Source organism: Gallinula chloropus, assembly GCF_964237585.1.
Source record: "Gallinula chloropus genome assembly, chromosome: 4".
In the NCBI taxonomy this organism is placed as follows: domain Eukaryota; kingdom Metazoa; phylum Chordata; class Aves; order Gruiformes; family Rallidae; genus Gallinula; species Gallinula chloropus.
In genome coordinates, this window is record NC_140088.1 from 24,386,775 (window position 1) to 24,412,441 (window position 25,667).

The following is a 25,667-nucleotide window of genomic DNA, read 5'->3' on the forward strand; positions in this document are numbered from 1 at the left end:
AATTGTTAGATCAATCTTTGGAGTGGAGGAGAACAAAACTACTCTTTCTTTCTGGGAGCTGCCTGCACTTACAAGAGGATTAGGCTTAATAAAGCCATACCCTAAGTCTAAATTTTAGAGAATCGGTTTGTTTATCACAAGAGGTAACTCTTGACAACTCTTGCACTTCATCCCCCCAAATGCTGTATGTTTATTCCTAGCGATGCTTTCGCCCTGTCAAAAATAATGGGCACCTCTGGTTGAGCCCAGTTGTTTCTTGTAGCAGAACCACATAAACACCACAGAGCAGGTATCATGCATCTATCTGCAAAAGCAGACAGGGAAACTAGGCTTAACAATATTCATACACTTCCAAACAGAATTTTGGTGCAGACAGTGACATAGTACTGAAACTCAGCTTTTACCAAAATATCAGTATAATACAAAAATCCAAAAACACTGGGTAAAAAGCAGCTGCTGACTTCCACGCATCAGTTAAAGAAAAAAACCCAAACCCCTCTTGCATAAATGGAGCAGCAGCACAGAACACACACAGACTTGGCTATACAGATACACCTTTCCCGCTGTAGGAATTTGCCAGTCTCCGCCCACCACCAGGCTGCCACGTTTTAACATCATACCAATCGATGGTGGCAAAACCTAGAGTTACACCATCATGCAGGCTAATGGGAAGTCCCTCTGCCCTGCTGAACACTGCTGTGCTTGCTTTGAAGAGATATTGTCGCTCTGATTTGTCTCTGTGGTAAATGCATCTCTTAACAGTCGCATTTAGTCGGAAGTAAAAAAGTTCGGAAGCCCATCTGGGGCTTTGAGCACAGTCAAGATGAGAACAAAATACAAGGATGTCGTTAAACTGCATATACTATAGAAAACAGGTTTACTTTGCATTTAAGTCACATTTAATACAAGACAAGTTGGTCTGAAACTGTGAACTGACTCTATTTGGAAGGAAGTATGGCACAGATTCCCAGTATCTACGGCCTGTGTAAGTACCACGGTTTTTCTCTTTGAAATGATTATCAATTCGCCAAAAATAGTGTAACAGTCAAAAGGGACGAGTGAAGGAAAACAGAGTTAGGAGAAGAAATAAAAAATGTCTAATAATTGAAAATAAGTGACTTCTTTTGTAAGAAACTTTATTTAACTTTGTTTTTAAAAATGCATTCTCTCCTCAAAACAAATGCCACCGTAAAAAAAGAGACTGCAGTAGCACACACTTGCACTCAAAGGAAAACATGCAAAACTGATGGCTGAAAAAACTGCATAAAAATCCAAGACTTCAGGCAAAAGTTTGCCCCCATGTGCCTTTAGGGACCCCAGACCACAAACAGCTTCCAGTGCAATGTCTCTTGCTTCCAATTGGTGGGGAAACATATGGCAGAAGCTTGTCTTCCGACAGCTGTGCTCTCCCAGATGTTTGAAGCAAAAACAGTCTCAGCTGTTACTTTAAAATATCATTGTTAACTGTTGCAGAAAGTACAAACAGAATTCAATAAAATGTCAGAATCCAGTGAAGAAAAACTTTTGAGTTCTACCCTGTGCCATACACTTCTTAAAAAACAAAAGTTAGACAGAAAACAGATTTTATTAATACATCCTCTTTAGATTTTTTAATTTCTGAAAGCAGCTCTTTATGCAAATCAAAAGCAGTTCCTGAGTAACTGCAGTAAACAGTGTCTTTTAAATATTTTTGCGCCTCAGCTCTTCTGTTTTGGTTCTTCCTTGTTTTTCTCCCTAGTTTTCAAGTTTAATCTCAGTTCTTTTTCAAAAATGTGCAAGTTCAGTTAGCATCATTTCCAGAAGTCCACAGCTTGCAGGTCTTCCTGCAACAACTATAAGATCTGCAGATATGCTAGGCTGTATCCTACACCTATTGCAGATGTTGCTCTCAAACCTGCACAGCCTGTGTTCTCACGTCTTCTTCAGCATGCGCCGGGACTGCCACGTGTGGAACTTGTTGTAGGCCGTCTGCAGCATCTCTTCTATATGACTTACCAACTGAGACAGAGGGGGGAGAAAAAAGACATCTCAGCTACTGGAAACCAGATCCCATCCCCTCCCTTTGGTCAGACATTCAGCTGGGTTCTTCCTTATATTCGTTAAGACTAATCTGGCTAAAATCAGAGATACAGAAAGGGCCTCGGGGCTCTACTGCAAAGTCGCTGTAGAGGGAGCAGTTCAGGAGCCAGGAAGCTGAGAAGAGACACTTGACTGTGCTGCCTGTTCCAGTAATTAGTCTGTGACAACTTCAGGTCTGACATGGTGGGAGACATTTTTGAAACCCACTACAGTTCTACTTCAGGGTGGAATTGAAAGAATTTGTTGCCCACTTGGGTCACTTCCAATTAGTTCTTGACAGTGTCTGGCATTACTCAGCAAGTCGTACAGGGAGAGAAGGCATGCTTAACTGTGTACCCCATTTCCCTCTGCCTGTTTCCTAGTTAACAAAAAACATCAAGTGCCCTGGGATAAGAAATAATAAAGCCACCATCCTCTGGTAATTATGATTCAAATTAATAATATGCACCCACATAATTAAAGGCAAAAGAGTATTTCCCCCTTACATTTGTGCTTAAATACTGTCTCCGAATCTTGTCTTGGAATGGGCAGAGCTTTGTAACCTGAAATCTTTCCAAGTTGCTCCTCATTTTCACAACCTGAGACACAGAAACCAGTATTACAATCACTTGCACCAACATTTATTTTCCTTTAGCAACTTTTTCTCTAACAAAACACCTTGTAACTAGTTCTGAGGGCTCTTTTGACTAGCTGGAAGGAGGAAAGTTGTTACACTGTGGTTACAGCTATATACCTGGGCATAGACAGACCTATCTTTTTGAAGGCAGCTCTGTTCTAAAAAGCAGCATACAGCAGCTATGAATGACTTCTGCCATGGAGAGAAAAACAAGAACACTTTGGTGTAACTGTGGCTGTTGAGATTGTATCTTAGAGTTGGGGAAGGGGGGCTTCAGTTTGTGTTTTAAACTGAGAATAAGAAATCTGTGGCCAGAATGTAGCTGATGGTTCTGTTTAAGCTAGCTCACCAGGACTGACCCTAAAGGGGGACGACAGGTGTGGGGCCACAGGGAGGGTTTTACCCAAGGGCACCAGCAGAACTGTTAAACGTCATGGTTTATGTTACTTTGTGACCTTCAGCTCTAGGGATGAGTAAATGCTGCACTGATTCAAAAGCATGTGTATTGGTTCTGCAATTGAAGTTAATGACCATCATCTGAACCATGACCAGGCCACATCATGGCCAGGGCCATGCTACTCCTTACCTTCTCTTCTAGGAATGGCGTGTTAACAGGAAAGCAGGACCAGAAGTGTCGTAGCAGTTCCCCTACTGCCACGTACAAGTGTTTTAGTTCATTCTGAACATCATTTGGCACCATCTCTGCAACAGGAAAAAGATTTTGTTGCATTGCTCCAAACTGTCATACAAAAACTGGGAGTGGAAGGCTAATGGAGGAGCTCAGCAATGCACCTTTCTCCTACAATCCCAGAAAGGGTGGCTGGGAGGGAACACTGAGGTGCCTCACACCTGATGTAGGACCATCGGCACTATTTGATTAGGTCAGCTGCTGTTTAGGGCTATATGCTTGGAAGCTTGTATGTTATAGAGAAATCTATGCCAGGCAGAGAAGGGACACCAAACCTAACCCAGGATTAGAAGCACTGTATTTGTATTGTTCTGCCAGTGTGGCAGTGCTGCTTCTGGGACCAGCACCTTGGTGTCTCCACAGCACAGCGCTAAACACTGCATGGTGCATACTGCAAACTTTTCCCTCTCTTGCACTGTCAATGAGAATATGGTCACAGCATGAGGAACATGCAAAATCCAGGCAGGAACAAGGAACTTTATCCCAGGTACTCTTAAAGAAGAAAGGGCAACAGGGCTCAAGAACAGGGAGGGAACTGCATTCATAGAAAAACAAAGACAAAAGGCAAAAAGCACAGTAATTGAGCGTGATGAGCACAGTAGACTGAACAGTTAATACCAAACTCTAGGATGAGGCTGTTTAGGGAGAAAAAGAGAAGGGGGGAGGGGTGGGAAAAAAAGGTGATCAGCTCAGGAAATCAAATGTAGCACCAGTCTGTCAACTGGGATGAGCAAGGAAGCCTTGCTATGTATGCTGACTGCTTTTTTTTCAGTACCACAAAGAACTCATACTTCAGCTGTCAGACTTAGCTCCTGCTGCTGTTCAGGCCAGGTACACAAAGATAAACTGTAAGACTGAATAAACCCTGCCTTGTGAATATAGGGATTCATCTGCTGTGAGACTAAAGAGACAGGAGCTCAGACTGGCAGGAATGTGACAACAGGGAAAGGGGTGGTTGAATGGAGATGTGAGAAGGTGTTATCTGTTTTGCCCTTGCAGTCTGCAAAGAAAGTTGTCCTTTTTCATAGCAAGTTGTGGATCTTAAACACAGGCAGCAAACCCCCCCAGTTCCAGACAATTGTCTAGACCTCACCCCCTTGGAGCTCTCCCAGAGGATGCCTTTGTTTTTAAACATCCAGGACAAGATCAGAAAAGAGAAATGTTGAACAAGCAAACCCCATTATCTCTAAGAGGACTTAGTATCAAGTGTATCCTTCCTCACTTGCTCCGTAAAGTATTCCTTGCTTGCCTCAGCACTGGTGGAGCCAGTACCACCCTTGTGGTATGGCTGGGGTGTTGGTTTTGTTCTGCTGTTGTAACCAGTATTACTCCAGCCACGTTTCCATCATTTCCTTTATCACTGTAAGGTACAGCAAGCCAGGTACAGCTGTATAATGCAATAAGATATGATTATGGTATTATATATCCTCAATCCTTACGGTTTATGGCTTGCTGTGTTCCACCCTGCATAAGTGCTCCTCCAGGTGACAGGACTGCAATAGTGCTAGTAGCATCACCACTTGAAAGAACCTACAGGAAGAGAGGGAGCAGATATTTCAGATCACTTTTTCCAACAAAGTCTTTTAAAACTAAGTTGCATTTGAACTCCAGTGGCAAAGATAGAGGTGAGCAGATACAATGGAAGCTCTGATGAAGAGTCTGCCCTTCTCCAAGATTAGACATAGTGCCTTTAAGTGCTATAGCTCATATTTTCAGGGAAAGCTCTCCAATTAGTTATGGACAAACCTTTTCTTTCCCTAGTAAAATGAACTGGCTGTGCAGCTACTTTGAAACAAGACAGAGAATGGCTGTACAGAGAAGTGACACATTTACAGTTGCAGCTGCTTTACTTAAGGCCAGATCTTGGTTTATGAGCAGAGGAACTTCAGATACTGGCTGGGGAGACTGGCAGGGCTTTGCTGCCCTCCAGTTGCCAGGACAGAGCTTCTGTGCAGCCCAATAAGATCTATGTACTACCACAAGGCATTTAGGAGCAGAAAACCCCTTTGTTTATAGGCATTCTTAGTATGACCTCCTCAGAGCATTACATCCTAAACTTCAGGAGGTGGGATGAATGACCCTGGCCTGTGCTTCACATTGCACAATTCTCCTGCTTTCCTATTTTATACTTTTATCATTTCCTCAAAAGAACATGGTAACTAGAATGTAACTCTGAATATCAGCAATGACTCAGTATTTTGATGGTTAGATTTTAAACACAATAGCTCAAAAGGTATTGCTTAAAACTGTAAAATAAATTGAGTAACATAAAATTGTTTGGGATAATTGTTTACTCTGAAAAAATAAAATACTGGTAGACCTGAGATGCAAAGTTACATAGAAAGCAACATGGTAACATTGAGAAGGGAATTAGGTATTTTTGAGTATTCTGCCGTACCTGAGTTAGTTTGGGTACATATGCTTCCATTTCTTGCCTAATACTATTAAAAGAATTAATTATATCCTGACTGGTTGCATATTGCTGTGATTGAATTGGAGTTGGACCATGATAATACCTGTGAGATGGGAAGAGGAAAGAGAGAAGTGTATTAATAGGAGTGTGGGTAAAATAAGACACCAAACTCAATGGACAGTTCTTCAAATGTTTTCAATTTTAGATGCTTTGCAACTGTTGATGCTACTACCTAAATCCTATTTATTGACAAAACAAAGTATATTGCCACATGGGAAAAGGTTGGGTTAGGGATAGTATGACAGCAAAATAAGAGCTTCTAAAGTTGAACTTTGGGAGTATTATTTTGCTAATGGAAAGCTATCTGTGCCACCTAGTTCTGGGAATATTGTTAGCATGGGGCAATCCACACCACTTTCCACTGAAACCAAGGTAAATGAAGTTAAGCAAATGTTTGGAACCATTCTCTTTCCTCCTTTTCTGAAGTTACATCTTGCGGTTCTCGAACTCAGGAGTCCAGAAAATAAGCAGATTCTCACTAGAAAAATACTAGACCAGTGAACAGGCTGCACTGTCCTGACTGACAGCACTTTTGCTTCTGGAGTGTGGACTTCCCTTGGAATCTTGGATGTTTCAAGATGTGCAAAAGACATTTTTCTACTGTAAGGAAGTGCTGAACTGTGGATACTGGTCTGTTAGACCTTCACAGAAATCGTGTCAAAGCCCTTAAAGTAGGCTTACAGAGATTTAAATTGCTGAATATCAAGACAAAAACAAAACACAAATTTAAATGGGAATCCTTTGAAAGTTGGTTTATGCAGGAGTTCATATTAGGATTCTAAACTTGCCCTAAACAATTTGAGTGTGGCTCAGCAGAGATTCTGTGCAGGCTACAGTGACAGACTTGCTACACTGAGTATGTTGAAATAGCTGTGTGCGTTTTGTAAAACTTACCTATCGGACTTCTTTAAGTTTAGTGCAATAGTTTTAATGCTATTATTCTTTGCTAAATCTTCATATTCAATGGATTCCTGCAGTTTCACCTAAAATAAGCCAAATAATTATACATGTTACTAATGAGGACACAATTTGATGCATGCAGTGCTTCTTCCCAGTTCGCTGAGCTTACACAAAAGGGTTGCCTAACTTTAAAAACAGAGAGTGTGGAAGGGTTGGTGCCTACCCTCCAGAGGGAGCAGGGCCCGCTCTTGTTCAGAGTATGCAATTTGGAAGTCTTGGCACTACCTTTTCTGCAGATTCTGGCCAAAACCTGTAATCCCTGCTGCTTCCAAAAAGTGCTCTGCTGTACGTAGGTCATTCTTTGTGCTCTCTATTAATGTCCATCTATCTCCAGACTAGCAGAAACAGCAGCAATTCAATGGCTGGCATATCAGAGCGTAAGTCTAAGTAACTACCCAAGCTATTTTGTGACAGAAGAGCAAGAGCATTAGCGGTGAGAAGTAACAGCACAGTGGTATCACACTCTATGCAAACAGTGGCTTTTTTTTTTTTGCAGTCTCCTACTTCCATGCTACTCTTTCACTCCTCTTTTCATCACATTTATTTTAGTCCTTGTATCTTCTTTACCTCACAGTAAGAACTGCAGCTTTCAGGAAAGCCAAAGCTGTTGGCTACCTTGATATTTAACAGCATATGTATTCTACAACCTTTTCTTCCAATATATGTGGGTTTTGAGTCCACCTGGCATCTTCTGTTTAGACTGTCAATGCTAGCCAAGTGTTCAATTCAGTTTTGTGGAAATTACAGTACTCTCTTTTACTTTGTGACCTGCTATGGTTAGTCTAAAACAGTCTGTTGCTCTGTTTCAGTGCACCAGACAACCCTATGCTTTCAGTTTAACCTCACTTCAGCTTCTGCCCTTGTGATGAAGGCTGCCATGGGTCAGTGTAATTATCCCTCCTACAAACAATACACTTGCCAGGTTAATATTGGTGTTTGAAAATCAATATCCCTTTCAGAAGGATGGTCTTCAGAAGTTTTCAGCATCTGGCGGAAAAAAAATGGGGAGGAGGCAGAGCAAAACCAGAACCTAACTGAATGGACCCAGAAATCTGGTTCTTTCCAATCATAAGCATGGTAGGTGTTTTATTTTTTTACACTTTTGTTTGGCACTAATGAAGAGGTAAACACCTTCCAGGTGTGATCTACCTGTGTTTACTAGCAGTGGTATAAAGGTCCTTACAGGCCCTTAGCAGGTTCTTACTCTATGTACTTCTAAGCAAAGCTAAGTAAGTATCACTCTAGATGCATCATACAACAAGTAGGGAACCTTCAGCAATCTTTCAAGAGACAGAGCCTCCAGTTCCGCTCAATGAGAATGGCATCAGCCAACTTTATACCTTTTTCATTGGTGGCTGAAAGAAATCTGAATCCCTGGAGTTTCCATCCGTACTGCTGGTCTCACTGTAATGGTCATTTTGTGCTTCTCTTAAAATAGAGAAACAGCATTAAGAAGAATTCACCTCACAGGAAACTTAAAGATACAAGCTAGAGACAAAGTAAATACATGTTTCAAGAGTTTATATGCGTGTTCACATACTGTATATCAACTTCTTTTCCCTTTACGTCTTCACTTCTAGAAGCTCATCTAGATAGAAGGAACCAACTCCTGAAATAACTCTGTTTGTCAAGGGGGCAAATTCAACAGCAGGGAGGGTGCTTCTCCCTCTCTCCAGAAAGAGTAGCATGCCAACAATGCCAGTGGGGCATAGCAAAGTCGTGACACTAAATCAGAAATTCTGTGCACACACGCTTGTGCCAACCAGGTATTAGCAGAGCTGTGGGAGCCCTGAGATCCTGCTGTTTCAGAATGACAGCTCTCACTTTGTCTCTTTACGCACTGACAAATGGAAACACACGTTACCCAGAAGAGATCGTTTAGGGTCCACGATTCAGTTTGTGCAAGACGAGCAATGTGAGTGAGCACAGCTACCCAGACAAGCGAGTCTTTAATTAAGATCTCTCACAGGTAAGGTCTGTAGGATTTGGGTAGAGCAGTAAGTCTTTGCTGGTTGTCTAGCCAGTTGTAAAGCAGACCACATCAAACCCATTTCACACCTCTCAGAAGTTTCATTTATGAAGTCTGGTGTAAATATACATAGCCAGCTGAGACCTTTTGCCTAGGGGCAGGATACTGCACTGGAGGAATCTTTCCTCTGATCCACCCATGCCACAAGGTGGATCATTCATTTACTTATGTCCATGCACCCCAGCAGACCTGCTCTGGAAGGCAGGTGATAGGAACCCCCTGCCCCAGGCATCCTCTCCAGACAGCAAACAGAATACCACTCCTGCAGCCTTCACCGGGGCTAGAGATCTACAGGCAGAAACATCCTCTCCTTTTTTGACCAGCTTGCATAGGAACTCAGCTAAAACCAGCATGTGTCATCTCAGACAGCTCTGAAAAACTTTTATGAATTGAAGTGGAACCTAAAGGTATTTTCTTTTCTAGAGCATAAAAATGAAAAGAAAAGGTTGGGTGAGTAATTGAAGTGTTTTCCTTTTGGAAATTCCTTAAAATGTTACAGAAAAGCTTTTACACAACATTTAAACTTACTGTTTCCTGAGGCCAGCTGCAAGGACCATGGCACTGTGATGATTAAAGCGTTTTATAATGGCAGCATTGCTACTTTCTCTAGCTGATTTTGAGGCATTTGATGTAGAGGCCACAGGAGCAACACCATAGCCCTACAAAGAAAACAACATTAGCTACTCCTACCCCAAAACAGGACAATTCTCTGTGTTCCATTGAGTCAGAAAGCCTACATACCACCTCTTCTGAACTACTGAGCTCAGAGCATCATCATCAGATGGAGCAGTATTTTCCTACCTTACCCCACAATTGCCTCTTGCGTTTTGAAAAAGATGCCACAGGCTGTGGTGCCAGCACTTGGCAGTTCATAGGTGTCTGAGAGAAACTCTGCCTTAAAGACTTTTCTCTATAAGCCCATGATCTGTTGTAAGTAAAAACAGAACTAGCTTTTTAAAAAATGTAAGGATTGCCTGTACAAAACACAGACATGGATGGCAAGTAGGAGCTAGCAATTGTTTTACTGACATCTTTTCAACATCTTGTGGGACACCAGCAGCCCACAGGCTAAATGACACCTGTCAGGAGGATGTGATGCCACTAGCAATTTAGAAAAAAAACAAACAGGAAAAAAAATCCCCAAACCCTCAAGCCTTAATGTTGGCAGTGTTCCCCAGTCACCAGGTGGCTGAAGGCAAATCACTTCAGAGTCACAGAATATTCTGGGTTGGAAGGGACCTTCAAGGACAACTAGTTCCAACCCCTTGCTGTGGGCAAGGACACCCTCTACCAGACAAGGCTGCCCAAAGCCCCATCCAACCTGGCCCTGAACACTGCCAGGGAGGGGGCAGCCACAGCTTCTCTGGGCAGCCTGTGCCAGGGCCTCACCACCCTCATAGATAAGAATTTCTTCTAATATCTAATCTAAATATGACCCCTGCAGTTTAAAGCCATATGACCCCTTGTCCTATCACTACAAGCCCTTGTAACCAGGCCCTCTCCAGCCTTCTTGTAGGCTCCTTTAGGTACTGGAAGGCCTTTAGGGTCACCCCAGAGGCTTCTCTTCTCCAGGCTGAACAAGCACAATTCTCTCAGGCTGTCCTCATAGGCAAGGTGCTCCAGCCTATGTAATTATCTTCATTACCCTTCTCTGGACTTGCTCCAGCAGATGCACCTCCTTCTTGTACCAAGAACCCGAGCTGGAAACCGTACTCCAGGTAGGGGCTCACTAGGGCAGAGCAGAGGGGAAAACCAATTCTCCTGACCTGCTGGCCACGTTCACTTTGATGCAGCCCAGGCTGTGGTTGGCCTCCTGGGCCACAAATGCTCACTTGCCAGCTCATGTTGAGCTTCTTTGTCCATGAGTACCCCCAAGTCTTTCTCCTCTGGGCTGCTCTCAACTCCTTCATCCCCCAGCTTGTCTTGATACCGCAGGTTGCCCCAATCCAGGTGAAGGACCTTGCACTTGGCCGTGTGGTTTGCACAGGCTCATCTCTTTACCCCATGCTTGGTTTAATACTTGAAGTTAACCAGTTTCAAAAGCAAAGTAGTGTAGTTTGCATGAAACTTCAAGCATGCCTACCCCTAAATTCCTAGTCCAGTTTCAGACTGGTACCTGTGTACTAACAAAAAACCCCCACACCACCCAAACAACAAAATTGAGAAATGCAGAACCATTATTAATTACAACTTAAACTTCTAAGCCACATCAACTACAGAAAAGTGCATTTTTAAGTTATTTTACATTAAGATATGTCATTTATAACAATTGTTTTAGTTTCTACTTGGAGGCACGTAATAGTTCAAGTTAGTCCTAATTTTAGCAAAACACTGTATTTACATCTAAAGAAAGAAAACTGTATAATATGTCCCTAAAATTAAGCCAAATCAAATAAATAGCAATGTTCAAAGGGAGAACAAATGCAAAGGGGCTTTTTTCTGGTTTGTGCTACTCTTCCTTACGTTGTTGCAGTTTCTGTAAGGTAGGATGAAAGCAGAGAGCCCACTTCAGACAAAAGCACCATCCAAGTGAAATGATCCTTTAAAGAAGGGAAGTCCTGCATTTACACCCAGCACACCAAGGTAGACAGAATTACCATTTCTCTTTCTTTTTAAAGGAAATTAAGGCGTGGGTGGGTGGGTTGTTGGGTTTTATGTTTTGGGGTGGGATTCTTTTGCACTTACTTCATCTAAAGTTTTATCTTCCAAAGCTGTTAAATCTATCAGAGGGTTTTTTACTCCTTGAGACACCATTGTTTTCAACCCTGCATAAAACAAAGAAAAAAAGCTGTGAGAAACTGTATCTAAACAAACAGGAATAATTGTGGGTTAATTACATTATATTTAACCTTTAAAAGGATAAGATAAAGGTTCTGCAGATGTCCAGGTATCACTTTAAACTTTCAATCCTTTTCCAAATTACATTTAAAAAAAGCAATAAACCTGTACAGATCATCCTAATAATTAGTACTGTTTTCATCAACCTCTTCATATTGCTGACTACTGTTTGAGGAAAAACTGATACTTTGCTATATTAGTTGTATTAGTGAGAACTGGGAAGTCTTATTACATGTTTTTTTTCCTAGTTTTGGCACTGTTTTGCTGCTTTGTCTTGGGTAGAATAGTAATTTGTACCTAGCAATAGCTTTTTACATGAGAAGTAGTGTGGATTCCTAATAGAACACTCCCCAGCAGGGGTACAAAGGAATGGTGTTAGGTGATGTCAGCTGTCCATATACCTGTATCATCACAAACTTACTTCAAGAGTTCCATGAAAACTGAAGTTGGATAATGTTTTAAGATGTCACATTACAAAGGTTGACAGAGAACACGCAGGGCAACTCCTCTGGGAAATCTTAAACACTATCCATATTCATCTGGTTCTAACATCTGATCTTTAACAAAAACTGTACCTGTTGTAAACCCTGCATGTACCACAAAACATAGCCTTAAATAACCAAAACTATTCCATAGTAACTGATGGCAGAGCATAATCAAGCTACCATGATAGCATATTAGGGAATTTAACATAGATTCACTGTTGCCTGAGTTGTGATAGAGAGTATTTCTGGTGCTGTCACTTTCAAAGGGCTACCCTGTTTCAAGAAATGCACTCACTATTAAAAGAATAGCAAAGCTACAGCTACCTTTCAATCTGTAGCTTTTACTTTACAGTCTAACAAATAAGATGCTCAGTAAAGGAATATAAGAAAACTTCAGCTTTGCTAGGCTTACTAGATACACCTCTTGAGCGTTGTGCTCTATGCTACAGCCGAGAGTGTAGCAGCCTACTGCAGAAACACAGTAAAAAAAAGCTTACCTTTTTCATCCAGTTTGGCACATTCTGCAAAGAGGTCTTTTGAGCCTGTATTGAGCCTGTCCCGATGGAAATAATGAGACTGAAAAAATCGTGTCCAGAATTCCCTCTCAGTCATGTTATGTGGAACATTTTCTGCATATTTCATTTTTACTGTGAACAAAACCCCATAATGATTACAAATTGTTCTGCAAATCTTACCATGGTACTTTACATTAAAATACCCCTGCTTTCTGCCTAATGCTGCCTTCATCCATACCAATTACAAGTCAGGGAATGCAGGAGTGAAACATAAGCAAGCAGGTACTTTTTATATACCCTGCCATGCTAGCTAAAGCTTTGAAAAGAAATGCACGTGAACACTCTAATTTGAATGGCACAAAAACAAGAATGCTGATTTACCACAGTTCTAGTTATTCTCCAAAAAGATCTATTCTCTTTAACCTGGGCCAAAGTGAGCCAGTGTCAGTGGTCAGGATAGCGTAGGGGAATGACGGAAATCAGCTTATTTTCATCCCAAAGGTGATTTCATGAAAAATAACAAAGTAGGACAGTATGATGGGAGACAAATATCTACTAGCAATTAAAAAAAAATAAAAAAAATCAATGTGACAAGTTAGAATGTTTTCACTTAAAACTAAGTTTTCATGTCAAAAGCATGTTTTAACACATGCTTCTCCCCATCCATCAAATGAGGGAGGGAAAAAGTATCTAGAGGACTGAAGATACAGTCCTTTATACTTCCAGGCTCAGACTAACATTCTAGTCTTCCCACAGTAAGACAGTAAAAACCAAATCTTAAATGCCTGTACTTATTAGGTGAAGCACTGTTCTTACCTGCAGGGTATGTCCGGAAGATGGATTCGATGATATCCGACGTCAGGTTATACCTCAGACCGTTGCAGCCATCTGTTTGAGGCCGTACATCAGCCTAAGAAAAAGCATACAGGCAGGAAAAACAGTCATGTCTGAATGTCTTCTGTAACTGGAGAGAGGGGAAAAACCTGGCGCCTTGCAATCAAATCCTGCTGCAGATAAAATTATCTTCTTTCTCCAAAAATCCATAGCATTTTTGACCATAAATAGGTATTTTTAGTTGAGAAATTAAGTAGTATGCATTGATTATTATACCTGCCACTTAAGGGAGGGTTGAACAAGTAGATTGTAGCTTTAGAAAATGAAAAGCAAAGACCACTCCCTCAGTCAAAAGCAGGTATGCATAGTTTCAAAGTAAAAACGGGCATGTTTAGTGTATACGCCTACATTTTGCTGTTCATTCAACAATGCAGCTAGTGAATAATCAGTGATGGTAATGAACTAACAAAAGGATTTATTTAGACCATATTTCCTTATACACTAAAAGCACCTCAGTATAATTGGTAAATAACATAGAACGTAAAAACTGAGGGTAAGTCTTAGTCAGAACTTGCAAGTGAGAGCTCAGGGATCTCTAAGAAACTCTGGAGCCAGCAAGCGCTCAGTCCAGTTCTCAGTGGCAGGAAACAGTACATGACTACATATGCTGCCTTCTTTTCTTCCTTTTCCTGTACACCTGAATTCTCAGTTTTGTGTACCATCTTCTTCCTACAGAAATACTCATTCTGAGCAGAGTCAGAGTTATTTTGAGTTAGGACACAAAATATGTGAAGTGTTCTTCTTCACAAACACAGCCAGTCATTTTAAGAAAGCTTCAGTTCTGAAGGTTTGAGTTTTATTGTGTTTGGTTTTTTAAACGTTAAGGTGTTTAATGAGACGGGAAATCAGCGTAATCAAGTTCATTTGGTAACCAATAAAAGTATTGTATGGGGGGAAAAAAACCACGTTTGTACAGCAGTAAAGTCACAAAAGAACTCCCACCTCCTCTCTCCCTCCCAAATCCTTCATGTGTTCACAGTCATTACAAAGGTGGAAAGGGGATTCCAACTAGAGAGTCATACTCTGCATGGATTTTGTTGCTGAAGCAGCAAAAGGAGGATCTGAAGACTGTCCGTAGATTAGAGACTGCACTGAGGTTACTCAAGCACGATCTCTACAAATAGGTGACACAAAGAAAGTTGGGGAAGGAGAGAGATAAAATGAGCTTTCAATATATGAAAAAACAATAGGGGGGAGATAAAACCTTTTGTGTGGAAAGCCTTTGCAGCTTCATCTACATGTCAATGCTGCAAGAGGTACTCTTTTTAACTGAGTTAATAGACTAATCTAATGACTGTAAGTTCACCCTTATTCCTAGTTTACAAAAGGCAGAGCAGCAATATGCCCAACATCTGCTTATTGTCAATTTAAAGTTCAAACTGAGCATTTTAAATTGCAAAATTCTGAGGTTGCAGTTTTGCACAAAGCATTTCGTTGTTTGGGTTTTCCCCCTGTTCTTTATGCTTCCAATAGTCTAACTAACATGCAAGGAGATGTTATGTGGAAGAACCAGAAAAGAACAACATTTAAGTGTATGGAAATAAAGTACATGAGCAGAACTCCAACTTTCCCTGATTTGTTTGCTCCAAAATCCTTTAAGTTAGAAGTTCCACGTACCAGAAATGCTGCAGAGATGCCCACATCCTGCTTACTAGGTGCTGCAGCATTATCCCCTGCATTCAGGCTTAAACGGTTGGCCCAGAATTCTTCAGCACTGATTACTTGACTCACAACAAGGTCTTTATAGAGCTGAAACAAAACAGGATCTTCTTGCAGCATTCTGGTAAAAGAATGTATTGAATAGAATTGAAATGTTGCAGAATAAATCACTAGGATTTCCATAACTAACATGAGTTCACAAAAGCAACAGAACCTAAGAAATGCACAGCATTTTGGAAAAAGATTGTGTATGCAACCAACCTCAACAGCTGTATTTGTCTCAGAAGAAAGGATTAGAAAAATGCTTAAGGAAGTGCATCAAAAGTTAGAAAACAGTAATGAGCAGGTAAAAGTTAATGTGGGCTTAACATCTTGTTCTACAATAGTCTGCGGTGCTCTTGTGTTTTTGCACATCCAGGACTGTGGTCTACTGAACTGTAAAAAAGCACAATGAATTTTCCTCAGCTTCAGGAACAAAGGTCTTGTGCGGGTAGGAGGGAGGAAAGGAGATTTCCCCACTATCCAGTTCTTGTTTATCATCTTAAAACTCAGCAATTACAGGCCTCTGTTACAGTGCAGGAGTAGAGATTACAAAATACATTTAGGGTAATATACCTTAAAACACACATTACCCTGAGCTGCTTGTTCATTTACGTTTCTGTTGGTGACAGTAGGACCTTCATCACTTAACTATCACATGCAGTACAAGTAGTCCTACAGAAACAGTGTCACTACTTCCACCAGGGAATAATGTTTATAAAAGTTATCATCCAAATATCAAGTTTACTATCCAAAATGTAAAGAATGTATGCACCAGTTACTAACTTCAGCTAGTTTGTGTTCACATAGCTTTTCCTACAGCTGTATCCCTAATTTGAAACCCACTAGGCTATTTTCAGGGAGCTGGGCACGTGCACTCTGAATCAGCCAACAACCTTAATAATCTTCAGCACATTCTGTGATGTACCTCAGAGTCTTGTTCGTTTGCAAACAAACAGAAAAACAAGCTAAGCATCTTATGAATACGTGGTAGGTGGCCTAGGGAAGGACAATGGCTAAAGTGCAGTCTGGGCTGAATGAGAGGCTGTTGCTGCTCTGAGGATGAAGTAGGATGAGGTGGCAATGAAACCTTTGTGGCAGGACATCCCCATTATGTTTTAGCCACGAAGGGTTTTCCAGATTTTCCTGATGGTACAAAGATGGATTAGTGGCAATTCTGACAAATTAGTGCAGCAGGTAGCAGTTTGTTATTCTAATTATTTAATTAAAGCTTGGAATTTTGGTAAGTACCTGAGCCCTACATACCAATAAATGCTGGAAGTGCTGTAGGGACTCTGGACATAGTACCTCCACTTCCAGATCAGGTTGAAACTTTGTCTCATCTGGTGCAAACTAAGTTAATTAAGCCCTATACACTGGACTTGGACTTCTGATCATCAAAAGGACAAACTATGACTGAGATGATGATTTTTCTGTAACTGGAAAAGCACATGGTGTAATACTGTAAAACTCCAGTTAAGAATACTAAGGTTCAGAGCTAAGATTGCTCAGATACTCGGTATTAATGCTGTTGGAAATAAGGCATGTGGCTAAAGAAACTGGTATGGTAACAGTGACACAGCAGTCGGTACCGCTGTAGACCCTACTGGTTGCTGCAGTACTGGAACCAGTTAATCGTGGATGCATCAGAGCTCCAGCACAATGGCTCTTGCCCTTCTACTAGGAAATCTCCTTATAAAGATCCAGTCTGCCCAGTGAGGCAACTCTCTTATGGTTTGAAAAGTCTAACTTTAATTTACCTCAGTTCAAAGCTAGGATGGTGTTTGGAAACAGAAGCTAGCAGATACAGGATTTACAGCAGATGCTAGAATGAAGTGAAACTCATCTGGGCAGATGCAGAGGAGGGTGCTCTATGGCTACAAGGACTGGTTTAACAGAAATATTTTAAAGGAGCAGAAGTGAATCTTAAAAGCCCTTCTGGGAAAAGGACTTGGGTGCTAAACTCCTTCTCAAAACATTTTTTAGAATGAACATCCTATGCACCAAATTACAAACTACTGCATCTCAAATGAGATGCACAAAAGTACCTGGCAATTTAGTAGGAAATATAAAGCACCAGGAAAGGTTTGGGAGGGAAGGAGTTATGCAGGGTGAAAGGAGGACAAAAAAAAAAAAAATCACAAATGAAGGAAGGTGAGAACTTCTCAAAAATGGGAAAAAAAAATCTTGTAAGCAGCTTTTCCGCTACATGTATACTTTGGAAGACTGAAGAGACGGGCTGTCACTTCGGTGCTTTCATCTTATAGCCATGGGTAACAAAGACTGGGTGTCAGCCAGCCTGGCTGCCTTTACACCTCAAGACTGTTATCACTGGGAACACAAGTACAGTCTCAACATGTTACAGTCACACAAGTCTCAAGGAACTCCGTCTGAAGCGAAAGGGAAGAGATTTTTACTAGGGAAACGAATGCCCTGTTACTAATGATGTTGCAAGCACAACTGTTAGCAGAGATACACTACAGTTAGGTAACAAAAAGCCCCAACAAACACTTTAAGGCTCCTTTCCCTTTACCTGTTCTTCTCTTCAAGTTCTTTATTAGCTTTCCTTTTGAACTTGGGCAACAGCTGTTGAAGAAGATCCTTGACCGCATCGCGCTCCTTCACTGCTGTGCTTTCGTTGGAGAAGTGAAAGTTGGTTGTGTCCCCTGCATGCAATACTAGCTGAAGCTGAATTTTAGCTTTACCTTCTGGACTGATTTTCTGGCCTAGATTACAGAGAGTATTAATTAGCAACAGACTGTAAGCTTATACAAGAAACTCTCTTCCCTAGAGTGTTTGCTTATAAGCAGTTATCCTCATCATCCAATTAAACACCATCATCCTGTTGTGAATTCCAGCCATGAAAGTGGAACATAGAGTCTTCCCCTGAAATTACTTTCAGCCCTGAACCTTGTCCTCTCCAAAACGTAGGACACAGTCTATTGCTCAGCATCCTTCAGCTACTGCTCAGGGGCCCTGATGCCTTTTTGCATTTCCCATATTCTCCATTAGAAAACTACTGACAATTAGACTGTCATCACCTGGACCACTTTAAGCTGGTACCCATCCAGGCTGCTGCTGAAAGGTGACAACCTCATTCCCCCCTCTGCACTTCTTTCTGCTGTCTTGTACTAGTGTTAGTGTTTGTGCTGCAAGCTGAACTGAGGAACTGAGCCACTGAAAAGTACCCCCTTTTGTTTTTTCAGATGGACCAGTTCCCACAGAAGAAAAGCTGTCAGAAAGCAGATGCAGGGTGGGGTAAGAGCGTGTCTGTTGACAGCAAAGGTAGGCTGGTTTACAGTGGTGTGGTCAGTTCATTCAGCTACTAGTACTCCCAAAGCCAATCTCCAATGCCTCTAAGCAGCTATTACACCCTTGTGACTCATAAGAAAAACCCAACTCCCGCTTCCTTTCTCATAACCAGAGGGAGCAGAGGCTTGAACAACTATGTTTATGGACTGCTGACTGACTTCAGTGTAGCACTGCAAGTGGCATTAACCCAACTTTGAATCTTACCCCTTTCTCCACAGCAAGTGGGAGACAGGAAACAGATGTCACTACTAAATCATCATGCCTATTCTAAATTTACAAATACCCCCCCCTTTTTTTTAATTTCAGGTGACAAAAAAAGAGGATCTTTCATCTAAGTGAAAAAGACTTCAATGCCTGTATGTGTAAATCTTTAAAATATAAGCTGCTGAAGTCTAAGTAAATAGCTAAATAGAACATTCACAAAGTTGATGATTGGGAGTCAAAAGAACTTCAGAACTCCTTATTACATATGTATTTAAAGAAATTAGTTCTTGATTCATCACACATGTTGATCATGCTCCAGTACTCGTATGTGACTTTAAAGAGCAGTAATCACTAAACCTTTACCAAGTGACGCATACAACTTTCTTTTTCTTCCTCCTTTGGCATTACAGCACATGGAATATGAGCACTAATTGGAGCCAGAAAGGCAGCACGCTATAGACATTTACTGTTCAGCTTTGACTTGCAAGTACTCTGCTATTGCAACAGCAAACGCTTATTCAGAATGTTACCAGCTAGGCCAAACTACAGAAGCTAGCACTTCTGCACATAGCTCCACAGCTAGCTGTGGTCTGTCAGATGAAAATAAAAGAGCAAGGTTCACTTTATATGAAAATTAAAACAGCTTTAGATGCACAGTTTAACAGATGACATGCCAGATAGTTTCTGTGTTAGACCCTGAAAAACCTATATTCTTCCTCAATCCTCCTCCCACCCTTCCCTTTACTAGCATATGGCACACATTATTTTCCTGTTCAATGTACTGCACAAGTTTATCATAAGTTAATAGTAAATGCAATATAACTTCAAACATCGGAAGACGGCAGAAGTTCTGCGGTAGCATCCTTCGTACACTGGTGACACCACACCATGGTCCTGACCTCTGCTGCTACACAGCAAAATCTAGCCAAAGCTCCAGACCCTTGCAAGCCTTCCTAACTTACTGACCAGTGTTTTATGGCAAGCAAGCTTTAGGCTGTATGTAAACGTGTTTGGAAATACAGCTTACTGAAGCTGGAATAGAAGTGTTCACTTACATTTTATGTCTGCATACATGTGGCTGACTGTGAAGCGGTCTTTGCCCTCAGGTGCCCATGCTATCCTTTCAGCCATAAGGTAGAGAGCTCCATCCTGCTTCTTCTGACGTACCTTCTTTACAATCAGTAACACTTCTTCAGATGACGTTGCCATTGTGGCTATTGGGAGCTATTAAAAACATAGAGTTGAGCTGATTAGTATAATTATTTTCACTGTAACTCCTTCACGACTCCTAGCTATATATCAAAGTATTGTAACCCACTTTTTAATGGCTACATCATTTTTTTAAACATTCCATATAATTATGCTCCTCTCTGTCAGAGCAATTAGCCAATTTATTTAAACAACATTGTCAGCTGCCTAAATAATTAATCTAATTATATTACTGATACTGCCTTTGTTTCGATGAAAGACCTGCAAGTCTTATATTTAAACTGATAACCAAATTTTCCTGGTTTAATGCTCCTTTACTGGTTTTTCAAGTTCAGAAGAATACTGAAGCTAAGCCATGACATAAATTTCAAACCTCCTCTACTGTTTGGCAGCAATTCTCTTTGTCAGTGTGAGTGGCAGATGTTAAGTCACTTCAGAAAAGGGAAGGATACAAGGTATGTGAAAAGTCATGGATTTTCAGTTCTCTCTGCTAGATAAGGTAGCCCAGTTACACTCTTGTTTTTATTGTTGTGGGTTTTGCCCCCGGCTCTAGCAAAGTTTTATACACTTTATTCCAGCTGGCCAGTTTCCTATCCCTCTCCCCCAAAGTCCGAGGGACTAATGGCATACCTACTTCCACACAATGATGATTTTATCACCAGTCTCACACCAACCAGCCTTCTGATACCTGCTGTGTGCTTCTCCCCAGCAGTCACTATTGTTCCTCACTACAGGTTCACCCCACAGCCTTAAATTTCTCAAGAGATTAAGGACACCGCAAGTATGACTGCATTTTATCAACACGCTGTCATACAGCTACCCAAAAACTGCATCTTTGGTATGTTTGCCTGTCCCACTGCTGTGTTCTGAACATTATAAACCCATACATGAAATAGTGTTTTCAAATGCTGACATGACACCCGGAGCATTTGATGGAACCTGAATCAAATTTCAACCACTAACCCACATCAGCTATCGCACTACTAGAACACATCACAGAACAGTCACTCCAAACATTTAAATTCACGTGTTTTTTCCTCTAAACCCAGCAGCAAGATAGGATATTTTACTCTGACAATCCAGACCGTAACACAGCATTCTCTTTGGCAAGTCTTACAAACTCATCTCTAAAATGCCTTAAGTAAAATGCAAAGGCTTAATGGCAAAATGGCTCTGCACTTAAGCTTCACCCCATCATTTCAGTCATCCAAAGCTTCGCTCACGACTTCAGTGATGCTGAGTTGAACGTGGGGTTTCACATCAGCACCACTGCAGCAGTCACTAGGACATGCTGTGCCACATTCAGAGCAGCCCTCCTCGCCCAAAGAAAACTGCATGGCATGATTTCAGGGCCGTTTCCTAGCATAATCCACTACAGTCTCACCAGCAGCATTATTCCCTTTTCAGCGCTATCCATACTACCATTTTATGCAGTTTCTTGTTGCAGGTCTATAGTCTCTCATCAGCACCTTATCCTTACTGGAAAAAGGCAGCTGGACAGACTCTAAGACTAGAAACCTCAACAGATGCAAGACTAAGGACTTTTTTTCTCCCTTTGTTTCTTTACAGTCCTTTGAGGTCATTATTATCCAGTGCAGTGGAGGCAAAGCCACAGAATGCAAAGGAATTCAACCTGTACTGAACAGAAGAAAAAAAAAAGAAAAAAAAGAAAAAAAAAACACAAAGGAAAAAAAAAAAAAGGAAAGCATTGCCATATCCAGGCTCATTCTGATGCAAGTTGCTTTGCTTTTCTACCATGCTATTTCACCCACCTACAACCAGACTTTCAACTACGAATGAAAACGATCAGCAACCAGCAACTAGCAACTTCTCCTTTACAACCGTGGCACTTTTAGCACAGTACCCTGCAGTGTGCAACCTGTGAGCGCACAATTATCCCACCAGTGCTTCATTCTACCTTCTGTGAGGGTGAACATATGATTTCCAGCTTGGAAAGCTGGAATCAAAACTCACTAGCCTTGGTGAGTTCCTTTATTAAGAAGGTATCCTTTATTGCAGCGCTGGGCACACAAGGGATCGCTCCTCTGAATGTCTGCGCCCATTAAAGCCAAATTTCTCATATTTATACAGATTAACTATACATATTCATCATAAGAAAAGGCAGGGTTATGCAAATTATTTCCAGGAAGTCTTCTACATTAACTCCTCACAGATAAGAGCATGCTCAGTGACACTCAGAGGGTCTTCTGGTGGTCTTCAGGGAGGAAGGCTGGATGTCTTCCTTTCTCTCAGCACATGCTCTTTACGGTTTTCTCCACAGTTACCAAAACACATTCCTGCACAAACTAGTTAGGAACTCCTTTTAACTGAAAAGAAGATATACCCTGTCTCTTAATTGGTCTCATTATTTATGACCTCCCTATCTTCAATTTCTTTAGGTTCAAGGCTGTTGCACTGTTATGGCTAAGTTTTGTAGCCACTTTCACGAAACAGCTCATACGGTTACAGCCACATTCTACTGAAATCCAAAACAAATATATTCTTAAAAATACACAAATTAAAGTTATATTAATTATCTCAAGCTACCCCTACATCAATCTATTCAGTATTATTACATTTCATTGAATCACATACTAGCTCACTGCTGTTCTTATTTATGCCATTGCTGTGCTCCCGTTTTCATGCAGTAATTTATGGTGGCAGTAGGATGATACAACTCACAAGCGTTACCCAAAATGGAGAAAACCCAGAGCTGCCTTTTGAACAGAACATCAGAAAGAAAATAATAAGGATTTAGGAAAGCTACCACCTTTCACTAATGAAAACAAGATGGCTTCTTGTTACAAGAAATACAGGAAAAAATTCTAAATTAGAAATCTCGCCCAGCTGCTAGAGCCGCGTGAGGATGGTCTCCTACCAACTGCAGAAGGGAAGCCTATGTCCTCACTAAGCACACGCAGCACACCAGCAATTTTCTTTTATTTTTGGACACTTAAGGCTTACTGTGCAGAAGGGTGAGAGGCATCAATGATCTATTCACGCCTGACCAAATCTCATAACCTCTATATTTAACAACTGAAGTTTCCAGGAATCGGAACTGTGGATGATGACACTGCTGCTCAAAGGGGCAAGAACTGCAACATGCACCTGGAGAAATCCCAGTATTTTACAGCTCTACGTGGTAATTTTTAATCTGCTGCTAAAAGCAGCAGCATTAGAGTTCTCAGCTACAAATTCTGGAAGATGGACTTTCCTCTCGTTTAATAGGAAGCTCAGGCTCAGTTTATTTTAAATTTTCCAGCAGCAGAGCTTTTGAAATGATGGTTAATAGTTCTGAAAAGCACTTGGATTGATCAGGAGCCCTAACCCACGGGGTATGACTTATCATCAAGCCTGTCTTGAGGCTGCTAATTTCAGCTGCAGTTTATGACTGGCAAGGTCTATCAGGAAGCTGCAGTGTTGGCATACAACAAGAAAAAAAAGGCTCCCGTTTGCTTACCCACCTATAAGCCCTTGCCTCCTAGCTCTGTGTGAGTGAATGCAGCTCCTGGAAACACCATCCAATTCCAACAGTTACCCTTCCTCTAACACAGCCACTCTGCTTAATCACTTTTAAAACCAGGTAGCTCTCTTCTCTGTTCCTTACAACACCTGTTCTGAATGCTCTCCACTACCAGCATTTCACTCCAGCCTCTTCTCACATGGTTTCATTGAGTTCTGAGCAGAAATAAAGGAAAGCTTTACATGTTTTAATAATCCTGACTCGGTCAGGGTAGACGTGGGCTGGCAGGATGGCTCTGGCAGATACAATGCAGGCCTTGCTGCTAGTTTCCACTCCCCGCAGGGAAGAGCACAACGCCTATGCTAATGGCCCACACGGAACCGCAGTGGCACTGGGCTGGGCCCCAGTGATTCGGCCCTATGGCCCAGAGATCTCTGGGGGGACTGGGAGCTGTCAGAGCGGCCCGCCGAGGGGCGGCAGCCGACCTGTCAGAGGAATACAGCTCAGCATGACAGGGAGCTGCGAGAAGTGGCCTTTGCCTTGGGCACCGGCGAGCACGGCAGCGAGCTGAAGGAATGCACAGAGCCCGCCCGAAGGGTCAATCCGGCCTCCCTCTGCGATTCGCCTCACCTACCCTTCGTGTAGCGTTCCTGCCAGCGGCGAAACCGGCCCGAGGACACCCCGTAAGGCCCCGGCAGGGCACGAGCGGGGTCCGTCCGGCTTCTGGCGTCCCCGGCAGAACGTAGCAGCGGCTCGGGAAGGAGGTGCGAGGGCACCTCTTTGTCTATTGCCCGCAGCCGCTGGGGTGCAGCCCTGTGCCCCCCAGCCCCGATCCCGCCGGTGCGGCGCCGCAATCTTCCCGCCGCCCCTCTCCCGGGGGGGGGGGGGGGGGTGGTCGCAAGCCGGCAGCGGCCGCCGCGCCTCTCTCTCCCTTCCCTCACGGCACCCCTGGCCCCGCCAGGCCGCCGCCGTTAAACCTCCAGCAGCGCCGCGGCCGGGAGCGAGCAGAGAGGAAGAGAGGGAGGCCAAAGGCCGTCGCGGACTGGGCCCGCCGTGGCACTCCCGGGCAGCTGCTCCGCTGCAGCCGGGAGGGAGCCGTCGGGGCCGGTCACCGCGGCCAGGAGGCGGATCGGGCCCCGCTGCCCCTCACATACACACACACACGCGCGCCCGGCGCCGCCGCCTCCCCGTTCCCCGCGCCGGCAGTCCCCTTACCGTGCAGGCGATGGCGGGGACCTGCTCCGGGGCGGCGTGCTGGCTGCTGCCGGCGGGAGGCGCCCGGGGCGGGAACGGGCGCTACGGGGGTCTGGCCGCCGCCGCCGGGGCCATGGGGCGGGCAGGGGGCGGCACGTGACCGGAACAAGCCGCGGGGCGCTGGGAGGGCGGGGGAGGGGAAGGAGCCCGCCTCACGTGACCGGGGAACGGGCCGTAGCAAGCGCAGCCCCTACGGTCACGTGGCGCGGGCCGGCTTCCCCCCCTCCCGTTCCCCCCCCCCGCTCACGTGACGGCCCCTCCCCCGTCGCCATGACAGTAGCGGGCGGAGGGGGGAGTGACGAAGCCGTAAACTGCGCCGCCGCCCCCGCCCCCCCCTCCCCGCCGCGCCCGGCCCTCCCCGGCCCCCGCCGTCACCCGGCCCCGCGGGACGCGGGTCCCTCTCGTCCCCCGCCATCGGCCCCCGGCGACCCGGCTGCTCCGCTTCCAGGTCGGCGGCGCCGCCGCCACCGCGCTGCGGGGGAGGGGCCTCCCCTCGGCAACGGCCCGCGGCGGGAGGGGGCGCCGCGCGTCAGCGGCACGTGACCGGGACAGGCGGGCGCGCGTGACGCGACTTCCTACCGCGCGGGCGCGCCCGGCGTGACGCAGCGCGGAGCGGCAGCGCGCCCCCGCCCCACCCGCGGGTCACGTGCCGCGCTGGTTTGGGGGGCGGGGCCTCCCCGTGCCCCGCGGCCCCGCCCACGGCCGGTCCCGCGGCGGCGTTTGGAGCGCGGAGTTGGGAGCGCCGGCTCCGCCTGTCCTCCTCCGCGCCCCGCTTGCGGGCCGTGGTGGCCCGTGGGGCTCGGTCTGCGGGCGCGGCTGGGTCAGCGGCGTCCCCCGCCCGCTTTCCGCGGCGGCGGCTGTGTGCGAAGGAGCCGGGGGGCTCTGTGAGCCTGCGGGTGCCTGAGGGACGGGCTGGCAGGCGGGTGTGCGGCTCCTTCCTCGGGCCGGAG

At 43.9% G+C, this 25,667-nt stretch overlaps 1 protein-coding gene across 1 annotated transcript; it reads right to left on the reverse strand.

Annotated features, from left to right (window-relative positions):
- Positions 1–730: 730 nt before the first annotated feature.
- GTF2H1 (general transcription factor IIH subunit 1) lies at positions 731–24,790 on the reverse strand. The gene is made up of 15 exons (XM_084262950.1): positions 24,679–24,790; positions 19,847–20,015; positions 17,809–18,001; positions 15,195–15,357; positions 13,500–13,593; positions 12,666–12,815; positions 11,531–11,610; positions 9,374–9,504; positions 8,157–8,244; positions 6,751–6,839; positions 5,782–5,899; positions 4,823–4,913; positions 3,282–3,397; positions 2,565–2,657; positions 731–1,998 (listed from the first exon to the last, which is right to left on the reverse strand). The coding sequence occupies exons 2-15, from the start codon at positions 19,998–20,000 to the stop codon at positions 1,912–1,914; spliced, it is 1,647 nt and encodes a 548-aa protein (XP_084119076.1). The 5' UTR covers positions 20,001–20,015; positions 24,679–24,790; the 3' UTR covers positions 731–1,911.
- Between the last annotated feature and the right edge of the window lie 877 nt (positions 24,791–25,667).